Consider the following 15,316-nt stretch of genomic DNA (forward strand, 5'->3'; position numbering starts at 1 on the left):
AGACTTGGAAGAGGCTCCGGGCTCCTGACTTTGGATAGGCTCAGCTCAGGCCGTTGTGGTCACTTGGGGAGTGAATCATCAGACAAAGGATCTTCCTCTCTGTCTCTTCTCCTCTCAGTATATCTGACTTTGCAATAAAAATAAATCTTTTTTTAAAAAAGCAAAGCTTCCTTAAATGTATGTGTGTGGTAGTACAGAAACATATGTACACAATAATCCCAGTTTTGTTGAAAACAGCAAAACTACTTATGGGCATTTGTGAATTATGAAGAAAAAAATTACAAAAGGCTACATGCTTTTTACAGTAGTTATTCAAGAGTAGTAATGGGAATGGATAAAGTCTGGGAAAGAGAACGAGGATGGACTTTCTGTACTATTTACCTACTTAATAAAGAACACGTATTACCTGTATAAAAATTTGTAAGCTGATAATAGAAATACCAAAAAAGGGTAAATTTAAAGTAACTAAAATGAAAATAAACTCTGAATAAACAAAAAGCATGAAATTGTAATTGTTATTCTCACCTTCCATTATGATCTTTCCCTTTTTAAACAAAGTTTATTTATCTGAAAGGCAGAGTCTTACACACACATATACAGCAAGAGACAGAGAAAGAGAGATAGGGAGAGGGGTCTTCTACTTGCTGGTTCACTCCCCAAATGGCTGCCAGGACCTGGGCTGGGTCAGGCCAAAGTAAGGATTCAGAAGCTTTTCCCAGTTCTGCCACACAGGTTCAGGGACCCAAGCATTTAGGACATCTTCCATTACTTTCCCAGGTATATTAGCAGGAAGTGGATCAGAAGTGGAATAGCCAGGACTTGAACCAGTAATGGCATTGCATGTGGAAGTTTAACCCAATAAGCTATAACTCTAGTCCCACTCTGATCTTTCTATTGTCATTTCTCACAATGGCATCAATTTCCACTTAGTCACTTAAATTTAAAAGCCCATGAGTCACTTTATAATCCTTCCTCTCACTTCTTGTACTTCATTCACTCACTCATTCAATCAATCAATAAATGTTTAACTGCCAACTATGTCTAAGGGTTACTTTAAATATAGCTTGGTTTCAAAATAAATTTTAAAAAAAAAAACTGTAGCTCTAGGTTCCTAAGTATCTCTGAAATCTCTACAACCTGACTTTTAACTACAATGATTCAAAATAACAAGGTATTAAACTCCTACTACTTGGTCCCAGTGTTCTGGTGTGATGGGTTAAGCAGCTGCTTGCAATACCAGCATCTCATGTTGAGTACAGTTCAAGTCCCTGATGCTCTGCTTATAATTCAACTTCCTGCTAATGGCCTAGGAAAGCAGTGGAGGATGGTCCAAGTTCTTGGGCCATGCACCTATATGGGAGACCCAGATAAAGTGCGTGGTTACTGGCTTCAGGGACATCACGGTCATTTAAGGAGTGAACGAACTGATGGAAGATCCCTCTTTTTCTCCCTCCTGTCTCTCCCTCTTTCCCCTGTGTGAATGTGTTTGTATATAACTCTTTCAAGTAAAACTTCACCAAAAAAAAAAAAAATTCTGCAACTTCATCTTTTCTGAATTCTTCCCCAGTTCTCCCCTAACAGTCAAATTGATTGTGTCATTCCTCTGACATTCTTCAGTGCCTACAGCATGTTCCAAATTTTAAAAAAAGATTGTGTATTATGATCTGCAAAATCCTGTATAGTGCCTATTCACATTTTTTTCAGGTCCGTCACTAGACTGTGCCCTAATCCAAACACTTCACACTAGCCATACTAAAATGCTTGCTCTGACCTAAAATGCCTATTTCCTCATGTTAAATGTTTTTGATGTGTTATTCTACTTAGATTTTTTTTTTTTAACAACACTGCCTGGCAAACACTGCACATCCTTTGAGACTTGGCTCTAAGCCTAGGCTTTCCTCGTGAGCCTGAGGCACCTCTGCTCCTACCCATGACAACAACTGTTTAGAGAGGCTGTCTCCCCTGAGTCCCTAAGGGAATGGACAACACATCTTTCAGTCTTTCTAGCCTGATGCCTACTTTAACAGCCATCATACAACAGATATTTTATATTGAAAACATGAATAAAGAAATAACAAATGAGCACAGGTTTAAATAACTATATGACCTTAGGGAAGTTGTATCACTAAGTACATGAAATGTGGATAATTATAGCTATTCTATAAGGGTTATTTTTACAATCATGGTAGATGAGTTAATGTTCCTAGCACAGTGTCTGACATATACTAAATACTAGTAAATTCTGGCTAAAAATACTTTTCAGGATTAAATTTCAAAAAGTTTAACATTTTTAATCATCTACAATTCAAATACAGAATTTTAAACAAATTTGGAATACACGTAATCTATAAGTTGGAGTTCTTTAACCCCTTCCAACCCAATCTCAAAATCTCTTCCTTGGTCAAGCTGATTTCAGACTAACAATATTTAACAGCTCATGTCCACTCTCACCTCAAGAACTTTAGTCTATTTTGCTGGGAATTTCATTTCCTTTTTTAAATTTCATAGCTGAATATCTGATACTAAAAAATCTGTAAGAAAACTTCACTCAGGGCCCAGCGCGATAGCTTAGTGGTGAAGTCCTCGCCTTGACCACACCTGGATCCCATATGGACGCCAGTTCTAATCCCAGCGGCCTTGCTTCCCATCCAGCTCCCTGCCTGTGGCCTGGGAAAGCAGTCGTGGATGGCCCAAAGCCTTGGGACCCTGCACCCGAGTGGGAGAACCAGAAGAGTTCCTGGCTCCTGGCTTCGGATCGGCGAGTACCACCCATTGCTGTCACTTGGGGAGTGAACCACATGACGGAAGATCTTTCTCCCTGTCTCTCCTCTCTGTATATCTGGCCTTCCCAATAAAAATTTTAAAATCTTAAAAAAAAAAAAAAAAGAAAAAAGAAAACTTCATCCAGGGCCAGAATTGTGGTACAATGGGTTAAAAAACACCATTGCTTTTTTTTTTTTTTTTTAAGATTTATTTATTTATTCTTAATTGGAAAGGCAGATACACAGAGACAAGGAGATAGATAGAGAATGATCTTCCATTTGCTGGTTCACTCCCCAAGTAGCCACAATGGCTAGAGCTGGGCTATCTGAAGCCAGGAGCCAGGAGCTTCTTCTGAGCCTCCCACACAGCCACAGGGTCCGAAGGCCTTAGGCCATCCTCTATTACTTTCCCAGGCCACAAGCAGGGAGCTAAATGGTAAGCAGAGCAGCTGGAACACAAACCAGTGCCCCACATGGGATTCCATTGGATGTAAGGTGAGGATTTAGCTATTAGGCTATTGCGCCAGGACCTAAACTACCACTTCTAAGGCAGGCATCCCACATTGGAAAGCCAGTTTGAGTCCTGGCTTTTTCATTTCTAATTCATCTTTTTGTTAATGTTCCTAGGAAGATAGTGAAAGATGGCCCAAGTGTTTGGGGTCCCTATTACCCACATGGGAAACAAGGATGGATTTCCTGGTTCTAGACTCCTAGGTTGCACCTGGTTTAGACCTGGCTTCTATGGCCATCTGGGGAGCACAACAGCATATGGCTGATCTCTATCTCTCCTTCTCTTTCCATCACACTACCTTTCAAATAATCTTGATAAAAACAAACAAACAAAAAACTAAAAAAAAAAAAAAACAACACACTCTTTTTTTTTGTTTTGCTTTAGTGTTTTATGTTTCAATTATACTATATTTATATTCATAGCTATTGTACTGCCTTCAGTGTCATAGCCTGCTAATGTGAAGCATTAGTTTCTTTTTAACTTCCAGCTTTATACTTTTATTACCACATTGGTTTTTCTTTATTGTCACAATCTTAAAGTCTGATAATAGCAGTATTCAGCAACTTGGCTTCATATTCAGACTCCAACGAAATACTCAGTACTGAGTTCTTAAATACCCTGGATTCTCTGCTATTATGTCCTTAATATTAGTCATAACTGCCACCAACTGCAAGCTCTAAGGACTTCAACTTCTGATTACTCCAAGAGTAAAGACAGCCCTAGGTGAGCAGGCACACATACACACACAAACCCAATAAAATTCTTCAAATTAACCTAACCTAAGAAAGACAATGAATTCCAAACAAAGCTACACTTTTAAGTAAATGAGGACAGATTTTGCAATCTATTGTCACCAACCTTCTTTAAAATTCATATGTGGGGTATCAACTGGGTAATTTCTGGATACGTAAAACCTACATATTTACTTCAAGACTGTCTGCTATAGAACAAAATTATTTTTAAATTCAATTTTTCCATGAACATTTGTATACAGATACACACATCTAATATCTTTAAAATAAGTACAATGCTATGAAGTAATGTATTTTATCCAAAAATGTTATTTATGAGCGTTTTCACTAGTTTAAAAAGATTAAATTTTTCAGCTGTAAAATTTGAGAAGTGACATTCTTAAAATTCCATATACAAGTATTAAATAAATAAATAAATAAATAAATAAATAAATATAATCCTGACTGAATATATGAAAACGACCTTTCTATGGAGAATGTTCACATTATGTACTATTAAACTTTCTTGTAATTTTGACATTATATCCAGAAGCATGTCAAAAGAAAGAAACAATTCTTTTAAAACCTAGAATGTTACATTAATTTATATGTGAAATGGTTTAAGTAAAGCAATTTTTAAAGAACATGGGCAAAAATGACTTGGTGTTACCTGTAGTCGTTCCGATCATCAGCTTTTATTCCAGGCCAATCTCTCTTCAGGTACTGACTAGCCAACTTCTGCATATTCTGTTAGAAAAAAATATATATACATTTTTTTCTAAAATAAGTGTTGTGCTATATACAAAGTTCTTCTTCTTAAAATATATCACATAAAAAAGTCCCATTTTTCCAAGAGTAAATTTAATCCATCAGAACTGATGATAAAATGGCAGATCACTAACACCTCTCATTGTCCAAACTTCTTTGGTCTATTTTTAGCAAGCAGATAAGTAAAAGGTTAAGAAAACTTAAAATCAAATTGATACCCATTTCACATCACCAAATTACTCAATGGATCATAAAAACAAACTAACTCAGTAATGTCATGGAAAGCTTATCTGATCATCTCCCAAAGAGCTCTGATTATAGTCTGACATCTCAGCTTTTCACTATTTCCTTGCTATGGGAATGTACCACATTTTTAACTGCTGGCAGCCAAATTCTCCCATACCCAGAGAGGGAAAGAATACATTCAATTTGAAGCAAATCCACACTGACGTGTAACACTAATAAACTTTGATGCTGCTCCATTCTAGAAATTTTCAAGAATCTTTTAAAATGTATTGTTGGGCAGGGATCATGGATATACATGTGTTCACACCTATTGACTCACTACCAAAACATCCACAGCAGGAGCATAAACACAACTCAAGTTTCCCATGTGAGTGTCAAGAAACCAGCCGCAGAGATGGCTGCACTGCCAGAATCCAAGTCAGTGTTCCCAGGTGGTATGCAAGTGCCTTAGCTCATCTTTTAACCACCAGGCTAGATGCTTGCCCTGTTCTTCTCTTCTTTTTTTTTTTTTTTTTTTTTTTTTTATTTTTATTATTTTTTATTGGAAAGGCGGATGTACAGAGAGGAGAGACAGAGAGGAAGATCTTCCGTCCGATGATTCACTCCCCAAGTGAGCGCAACAGGTCGATACTATGCCGATCCGAAGCCAGGAGCCTCTTCCGGGTCTCCCACGTGGGTGCAGGTTCCCAAAGCTTTGGGCCGTCCTCGACTGCTTTCCCAGGCCACAGGCAGGGAGCTGGAAGGGAAGCAGGGCTGCCGGGATTAGAACCGGCGCCCATATGGGATCCCGGGCGTGCAAGGCGAGGACCTTTAACCACTTGCGCCACCGCGCCGGGCCCTTCTCTTCTTAAATAATACCAAAGCAGAAGCCTCTTCAGATGAAAAGACTTTATATTATATATAACATCATTTTTACATGGGAACATATGTGATCCCAGTGTAGTGAATACAGAAGTCCTTAGTTTTGGAATACTAATTTCTATCTACACCTGTAAGATGACAGAGCTGAACTAAAGAGCCATCATATTAATCAGTAGAAAAGACACCCTGCTTAAAACAAAGGTTGCTTGATTAAAAATCAATGTTTTGCTCTACATGTGGTATCTTTCTACTAAGGTTTGTTGTCAAACAATTTGTCATAACTGCTTGGCTTTACTCTTTCCAGGCACTATGTATTCTGAGAATTTTCATACAACTCCTTTACATAACACTTTCACTGAAAAAAACCTCGTTTTCAAAGGTGAAATTGAATCCCTAAGTTTTTCATGAATATGTATAATATTAATTCCTTTATACTTGTCATACTGTTCCCAATGCATGAAATATATTACCACCACTCCTTAACTATTTGCTGAATTCTTATCCCTGGCCATTTTAAACTGGTTTTTAAACCAGTTTTATAAAAAGTTCATTAAACTTTTGTGTTACTATGTTAATCCTAACATAAAACATTCAGAAGCATATGGAGGGAATTATGATTTTGTCATTGCCTTAATATTTCACTTCATTTTATTTCATTAGAGTCCAACAGTTTTTTTTTATTCTTTTCGCACTTACTACTTAAAATTTCATAAAGAACTGCTCCTCCTGGACTTTCTTGTTCTCTAGTTATAGCTCTTACAGGAAAGACAGGATAAATATTTGTTCATTTTTGGTCAAATAACCACAATTTTTTTTTATTACATTTGATTTTATGACACAGTTTCATAGGCTCTGGAATTCCCCCAAACCCTCCCAGTACCCTCTCCCCATGGTGGTGGATTCCTCCACCTAGTTGCAGCATTATAGTTCAAATCCAATCATAATTCTTTCATTGCAAGCATGTACTTTGCATAGAGTCCAGCATCTTATTGTCCAGATAAATTCAACAGTTTCTTGGGGAGACCATCTCTGGTCTGAAGGCAGAGCTGGCAGAATATTATCCCAACCAATTAAAAGCCACAACATAACATCAACAACTGTTTATAACATTATGGAGCTAAATGACATGGTATTGAGTGACCAATATGTTAGAAAATGCAAGTTCTTAACCACATTCTGTGATTACTTCATTGACATTTCAATTTTAGTATATACACAACCAGCTGCTATACACCTTAAAATGGCTATAGGGTACTATTCTGTTGTCTCGTGTCTATTTTTAGTCTTTAGTAGTTTATAGTGTTGAAGCATGGTTTTTACTGAACTTTGCGAATTTTAGGATAGTCCGAACAGGCTTATAAATCTTACAAGGCATATGTCAAGGCTCAGAAAGAGGCTCAGAACAGTTTTAGGAGGGGTGTGCAAAGAAATCTTCAATACCCTAGATGAGGAGTAGCTTATCTTCATGTCCTACCTAGTAAGGTATATATGAGTCCAGGCTAACAGTTTCCTGTCTAGGTCTTAACTTTCCCTGTTCTCTATCTAATTCCAATTTTTTTGGGGGGGGGGTGAGTGGGGGCTCTGGAGCAGCCCTGATGGTCAATGCAAGAGAGGGTAGGGGGCCCAGCGCGGTGGCACAAGTGGTTAAAGGTCCTCGCCTTGCACGCCCGGGATCCCATATGGGCGCCGGTTCTAATCCCGGCAGCCCCGCTTCCCTTCCAGCTCCCTTCCTGTGGCTCGGGAAAGCAGTGGAGGACGGCCCAAAGCTTTGGGAACCCTGCACCCGCGTGGGAGACCCGGAAGAGGCTCCTGGCTTCGGATCGGCATAGTATCGGCCATTGCGTTCACTTGGGGAGTGAATCATCGGACGGAAGATCTTCCTCTCTGTCTCTCCTCTCTGTATATCTGCCTTTCCAATAAGAAAATAATAAAAATAAATCTTAAAAAAAAAAAAGAGAGAGGGTAGGGATCCAAAGTTGAAACTAAGTAAGGACCAGAGAAAGCTCCTCTCCTGATTCCCAAAGGAAGTGTACTGTTCTGTTTCTGCGTACGGCTCAGGGCTCCTGGCTGCTATTCCGATGACCTTGGATCCTGTAAGGAAGGATTTGGGCTTCTTCCATCCCATGTGGGAGATCCAAACGGAGGTGGATGCCCTCAGAGCTCTAGGCCTACGAGGCACTCCAATTCTCAGTGGTCTCCTTGAAAGTTGGGATGTAGTCCTTGATGCCTGTACTGATAGTCCTTGGTGGGGATCTGGGAGTCTCCAGGGTTGGGATACAAGCCTCCTCCTGTCTACCTGCTCCACTCTGGGGTGCCCCCCTGCTCTGTGCATATGACCTCCTGTTAAGAGGTTGTCAGGATCGTTCTTGATTCCCCCATATGTCTTGATAGTTTTACTATTGTCTAAAGCTGATTCGAGTCTGTTGTCTATAAGTTGCCTGTTACGTTCTTGATAGGTTATACTTCACGTCATCCTCACATATTCTAAGGAGATGGAAGATTTCTCTGCTCTCCTGCCCCATTACCGAGTAGCCTAGGGTCTTCAAAGTATATTAGATTTACAATTCTGTGATGTAGATCATAAGCAGTCACATTGATTGTTAGTTCATTGGTTGCATCACAATATATTATTGCATGTAATACAGGCTGTTTGAGGTTGAAATAATACTACAATTTACAGGTACTATTTTTCAGATTGATATCATTTCATCTTAAATTAAGGCAAACATGTGGTATCTAATCTTTTGGGATTGGCTCATTTCGCTTAGCATAATGGCTTCCAGTTGTGCCCATCTGGCCACAAAGAACTGCATTTCATTTTTTTTTTTTTAATAGCGGAATAGTATTCCATGGAGTAAATGAACCATAGCTTTCTTATCCAGTCTTCTGTTGATGGGCATTTCGGTTGCTTTCAAGTTTTTGCAATTGTTGATTGTGCTACTATGAACATAGGGGTGCATGTTGGTTTTTTGTGTAACAAGTGTTTTGGATATATTCCTAAAAGTTCTATTGCTGGATCATGCAGATTTTCAGTTGTTTGAGTGTTCTCCATACTAATTTCCACAGAGACTGTAACAACCTGCATTCCCACCAGCAGTGGGGTAGGGTTCCCTTTTCCCCACATCCTCTCCAACAAGTGTTGTTGGTGGATTTTTGGATGTGGGCCATTCTTACTGGCATTAGGTGGTACTTCATTGATGTCTTAATTTGGATTTCCCTTATTGCCAGGGAACTTGAGCATTTTTTCGTATGTTTGTTTGCCATTTGGGTTTTTTTTCTCTTTTTTTCTGAAGTGTCTGCCCATTTCCCTTGCCCATTTCTGGAGTAGTTTGTTTTGGTGTTTTGGTTATTCTGGAGATCTTTGTATATTCTAGAAATTAGCCCTCTATTGCCTATGTAGTGTGCAAAGATCTTCTCCCATGTTGTGGGTTGCTTTTTTGTTGATTGTTTCCCTTGCTATACAGAAGCTTTTTACTTTGATGTAGTCCCATTTGTTTATCTTGGTCTTGATTGCTATTGCTTTTGGTGTTCTTTCTAAGAAGCAAGAGCCTACACCTAAGTCTTGCAGGGTGTTCCCAACATCTTCTTCCAAAAGTTTGAAGGTTTCTGGATGTAGGTTCAGGTCTTTTATCCATTTAGATTTGATCTTGGTGTACAGTGAGAGATGTGGGTCTATCTTCTGATTTCTGCAAGCTATTAACCAGTTGTCCCAACAGCATTTATTGAAGAGACCTTCCCCCCCCTTTTTTTTTTTTGGTCAAAAGATAATTTGGCTGCATCTGGGTGGGTTCCCTTCTGTTGTTTCAATTCTGCTCCATTGATCCTCCTCTCTATCTTTGTGCCAGTACCAGGCTATTTGGATAACCGCTGCCCTATAGTATGTCCAGAGGTCCAGAACTGTGATTTCCCCTGTTAACTTCCTATTCCTCAGGATGGTTCTAGCTATTCATGGGTTTTTTGTGTGTGTGTGTGTTTCCAGATGAACCTTTGTATCATTTTTTCCAGTTTTATGAGGAATGTTTTGCGTACTTTGATTGGGATTGCGTTGAAAGTATATATTGCTTTTGGTAGCATGGACATTTTAATGATATTGATCTTACCTATGCAGGAACATGGAATGTTTCTCCATTTCTTCAGGTCTCCCTCAATTTCCTTTTTAAGTTTTTTGTAGTTTTCTTCAAAGAGGTCTCCTACATTTTTCATTATGTTTATTCCTAGATACTTCATAGTCTTCTCTGTTAGTTTGAATATCACCCTGCTGGTTAGATCTTTTTCCATTTGGGGCTGCACAATGAATTTTTAAAGTAATATTATGAACTCTTGTATGAAATTAACTAATGTTTTATAATTGTGTGTGTGTGTGCGCGTGTTTACTGACTATGAACTTCATCAGGAATGTGCCTTGGTCTCTTTTTTCCTCTCTTAAGTTCTTATATCCCCAAGCAATAGCAGAGATACTAGCATTTTGTTGATGCTAATAATACCTTGTAATTGCATGAAGAAATGTGACATATATTCTTCTGTTTCTAATACATAACATTGATGTCTTTTCACATTTTTGCCTAAGTTGGATCAAAACCTCTCTGGTTCCCAATCTTCACATACTCAAGAGTAAATAAAGTTCCTTAGTCAACCCTGGCCATTGTCACTATTAAAAGAGAATAAACATGTGTGGATTTTGCAAAGCAGTGGAAAATTAACTTAGAAAGTATTATGTATTAATTTTTGTAACATTTCAAAATAATAAGAACCTTGATTCAAAGAATTATTTGTATAGATGAATAAAATATATGCCACACAAATTGCCAAACAACACAGGATTACTGTCAAATAAATGGTAAAATATGATGTAAGCACAAAAACAGGTTCATTTGATAGTCTCTCAACAAATAAAATGAATTTTATGATAGAGCCTTTTCTTTTTAATCACTGCAAATTTGTTGCAGAATACTTCACACAGACTACAGAACATGGATATAAGCCTCACACCACTAGCAGCACTGACACAAACCTTTGACAACCACTTTCACACATCTATTTCTCCTAATTCCAGCAGGCCTTATTATAACCATAGAGAAATGAAACACAAGAGCTACACGCGAGTTGTAATTAATTAACTTTGAGCCAAGATTCCAAGCTATAAGCCCTTGGAAAATACAGCATCTTAAACTGAATTTCATCTAATTCTTTTTTTTAAATATGGGTTACTTTTTTAACCTTTTTATGCATTATAAATTAGCACAGCAATTTCTAGAACTCTATGCCACAAAGCTGAACTGTATTAAACTGAATGAGCCCTTCAGAAATGACATGAGAGATTCGTGGAATGGACAAACAGTGAGATCTTTAAATGAAAGACTTTATTCACACTGGTTCACAGAGGCAGGAATCAAGACTTCTCTGAGCTCCCTGCAGCTGTCCAAAACCGATCCTGCACAAACTGAGAATACTCTGGCCACTACAGGGAAAGTCTTAAAAATAAAATTTCACAACTTTGAAAGCATTCTATACCTAAATTAACTAGTTCCCCATTTATGTCACAATTAGACCCATGCCTATTAATTTGCTAAGAAAAAAAAACACTATGGCTTGAATTTTTTTTTTAAGTTTATTTTAACCCAACCCACCCTCCACCACTCCCCAGGTTCCCTACAACAGGCTCACAACGTTACTCTCTAAAATGAGACAACTAGATTTAAGTTTATTTACCCAAATATCACTGATATATAGTGATGATTTGATCTGCAATATAGTTCACTCTGGAACAATACTTTCCTTGAAAACACTATCAATACACTCTTTGAAACATCTAATAACATCACACTGTAACTTTTAGAAAGTCGTCAATGTCTGATGTAAGACTTGCTTTGTTTCACCTCTCAATAACACTTGCTGTATTGCTTTAAAGAGTGAAGAAACACAAAGAACGTCACTGTTGTGTAGATACTAAGAAATGCACTGATGATTTAACCTCTGGCCCATGTATCACAGCAAGCCGAATACGACTGTGATATACGGTTCTGACACAGGTTATTCTATATTGATTTTCCTCCAGCCACATTAGAGAAATGAAACACTTTTTATTAAATCTTATGAAATAAGTTTATTTATTTATTTATATATTGGGGGGGGGAGAGCGAGCTAGACACAAAAAGATACCTTACATAGCTGGTTCAGTCCCTCAAATATCTGTAACAGCCAAATCACTACATCATGAAGTCAGGAGCCCAGAACTCAATACAAGTTTTGCCTGTGGATGGCAAGGATCCAACAATTTGAGCCATCAACAGAGTGCACATGAGCAGGAAGCTGGAATTGTAAGCAGAGCCTGAATTCAAACTTGAGTACGTAATGATGGGATCCGAAATGACATCTTGACTACCGTACCAAAAGCTCACCGAAGAAATTCACCCAAGTTCACCAAGAATGTGCCATCAGATGGCTTTTTAAAATTTTAAGAAACCTTACTTTACCATACTCTGCCTTTTTCACAAAATTCCCGATGCCATGCAAAGGTCTTTTACACATAAACACTACATAAAATTAGGTTAACCCTCAACTGATGAGGATAATCTTTTCAAAAGTTTGTGGAGGGAAAAGAGAATTAAAATGTTTATTTTCCACATTTTAAAGATACAGCCATGAACAACTATCTTCACTATATGTTTTAAAGATGTGTTTATTTGAAGTCAGAGTTACAATGAGGGAAAGACATGCAGAGAGAGAGAGAGAGAGAGAGAGAGAGAGAGAGAGAGAGAGAGAAATCTTCCACCTGTTGGTTGACTACCCAAATGGCTGCAACCACCAGGACTGGGTTGGGCAGAAGCTAAGAGGTAAGAGCCAGAGCTTCATCTGGTCTCCCACATGAATAACAGCAGCACAAACACTTGGGCCATCCTCCGTTGTTTATCACAGGTCATTAGCAGGGAGCTGATTGGGGAGTGGGAGCAGCCAGGACTTGAACAGGTAACATACGGGATGGCCGTGTCACAGACAAAGACTTTACTAGCTATGTTACAGTGTTGGTCCCTTCACCATGTATTTAAATCATTTTAATAATATGAGAAAATGTCATTCCCAACCCCTAAAGTGCTGAAATATTTTTCACTGTTTCACAATAAATAACAAGTAATTTCTGTTTATTTTAAATGACCACAATCAGCTTATACTTACATTCCCATTGTTTTAATGATGAAATAAAAATTTCATGTTAGATATTGCCCTTTTATAAAAAAATAAGGGTTATTTTTATTAAAATTATCAAAGAAAAAGACCACTTGATATTTGTTTTTAATTTTTGACAGTCTTTACATGGTTAATTAGGGCACAAAGGTTCAAGGGTTAGGGGAAAGTGGGTAAGACTATTATTTCCACATTCTCTCTCTCTCTCTTTTTTTTTCTTTTTGTTTCTAGGGTAAAAAGGGAGATAAAGGGAGAAGCCCCACTCAGCCTCCCACCCTCCCCAGGTCCCAGATGTGGGGCATGCTCCGAAGGTCTTGCTCAAGTGGTTTTGATAGTTCAACAGTTATGAGTTGCTGCCAATCTCACCTTTCCAAGCACAATGGGGTCATTGCAGAATCCACTGATTGACATAGTCCACCTTAGAGTATCCGTTTGACCAGTTTTTCACTGCCAACATATGGCTGGGGTAGTTAATTAATTTGTTCTGTCCTCTGTTGTGGTGCCAAGTATCCTCTGCAGGTTCTGATAGACTGCCATATCCCCCATTGTGTTGTTCACTTATCCATCTGAGCCTCTGAGGAGGCTTAGTTCTGGCATTTGCACTACATGGAAGACCATGGAACCTGCACTTCTCTTCATGTTTGTGGTTCTGAGTCCAACAGTTCGATTGGGGAGCGCCCCAAAAAAACTTTGTCTGAGGTGATCCCAGACCATATTCTTATGTGTACTTGCAAGTACTGGGCCTGGCACAGTCCATCGCCTCAATCAGCTGGTGGTTACAACTGCTAGGTCAGTTGTGTTTCCAGCCCCGTCTTTCATTGGAACCAATGGATGTTGCAATCCAGCCTGATTCTGCCAAGCACACACTCAGCCTTCACATAAACCAGTGGGAGCTGCAGCCTAGTCGGAGCGGCACACCATAACCCCTACCAGACCCACCCCCTGCCCTACTTCCTGTGGTTGCCAGTATGTACAGCAGACTAGTCCAGTCTGTCCCATATCCCATTCAGCTCTCATATATATCAGTGGGCACTGAGGCCTAGTTCAACTCAACCAGCTCCACTATCCAGCCCACACATGCTGGTGGGTGCCTTTCTGTCCATCCACCCTTGTCCCAGTTCTAGTTTTCATGCTCTCCAGTGGGAGTGGTAACCCAAGAGGGCGGTGCCCACTATTTCCCTCCTAGACCACTCTCACTCCCAGATTATGCACTTTCTGGATGGTTCTGTAGTTTAACTTGACAGATTAGACACAGGTGCCAGCATCTGCTATCTGATGCTGCAGCAAAGCCCAACTAACCCTCACCCATTCTGCTTTATGTTTGCAGCAATAGGGACAGTTGACCAAACCTGGATCTTTCCTGATCTGGCTCACATGAGACCCACAGGTGTTGCAGCCCTGCCCAGTCTGGTCTGCCCCCATCCCAACTCATGCTCCCTAGTGGGTGAGGTATTCCAGCAGGGGGCCCTCCACACTCCCCCCACCAGCTTTACCCCCTCCCTCCCTGGTTCCTACTAGTTCTGTGTCCCAGTCTGCCAAGGCCTGTCACACCTCAGCATTTGCTAGTGGGTGCTGTAGCCTGGCCCTGCCTGGCCCACCCCAATTCCAGCTAGTGTGGGTTACAGTCTAGCCCAGCTCAGCCCAGCATGTACCCTATCCCAGCTATAATGTGCATTGGTATGTGTTGCGACCATGCCTGGCCTGACCCACACTATTCTGGTGCTTGGATTCGTCAGTGGCTCATGTGAACTGGTACAGCCTGGTCTGCCCCTCAGTTGTGCCAAATATATGTCAGTGGTACCAGTACCTTTGCCTGGCCTGGACTGGGCTGTTCCTTATCGGACCACCTGATATTTTAAATGACCTATCCAGCTGATTTAAAGACTAGACAGAATAAAGAAAAAAAGATAAATTTGACAGTAATCCATCATAAGAAAAATTTCTCAAAAAATTTAAGGAAATTTTCTTAATGAAAAAAAAAGAAGAAGAAGAAGAAAGGAAGAACCTAGGGCTGATATCATACTTTTAATATGATCAGTAGTAAGGCAATATGCCAGCACTGCAGGTGGCAGTTTTGCCCACTAAACAGTACCACCTGCCCCAAGGTTGTATTCATGTCTGTTAACAAAAGATCCATTCTGAACAACAGCGGATTTAGAAGTAATTTGGGAGAAAAATTTTAATTAAAAAACAAACAAACAAACAAAAAGAAGTAATTTGGGGGCTGGTGCTACAGCACAGCAGGCATAGTCACC

At 39.4% G+C, this 15,316-nt stretch overlaps 1 protein-coding gene across 4 annotated transcripts in view; it reads right to left on the minus strand.

Moving 5' to 3' along the window:
* Window positions 1-15,316, minus strand: part of FCHSD2 (FCH and double SH3 domains 2) — a 245,109-nt gene that overhangs the window by 137,490 nt on the left and 92,303 nt on the right. For all 4 annotated transcript variants that reach the window (XM_040964120.1, XM_040964118.1, XM_040964121.1 and 1 more), the window contains exon 4: window positions 4,675-4,751. In XM_040964120.1, the coding sequence (XP_040820054.1) occupies window positions 4,675-4,751 (77 nt within the window). The remainder of the gene's footprint in view (window positions 1-4,674; window positions 4,752-15,316) is intronic.

The sequence above is a fragment of the Ochotona curzoniae genome, unplaced genomic scaffold (assembly GCF_017591425.1).
Source record: "Ochotona curzoniae isolate NIBS_2020 unplaced genomic scaffold, NIBS_Ocur_1.0 scaffold_3223, whole genome shotgun sequence".
NCBI classification, from domain to species: domain Eukaryota; kingdom Metazoa; phylum Chordata; class Mammalia; order Lagomorpha; family Ochotonidae; genus Ochotona; species Ochotona curzoniae.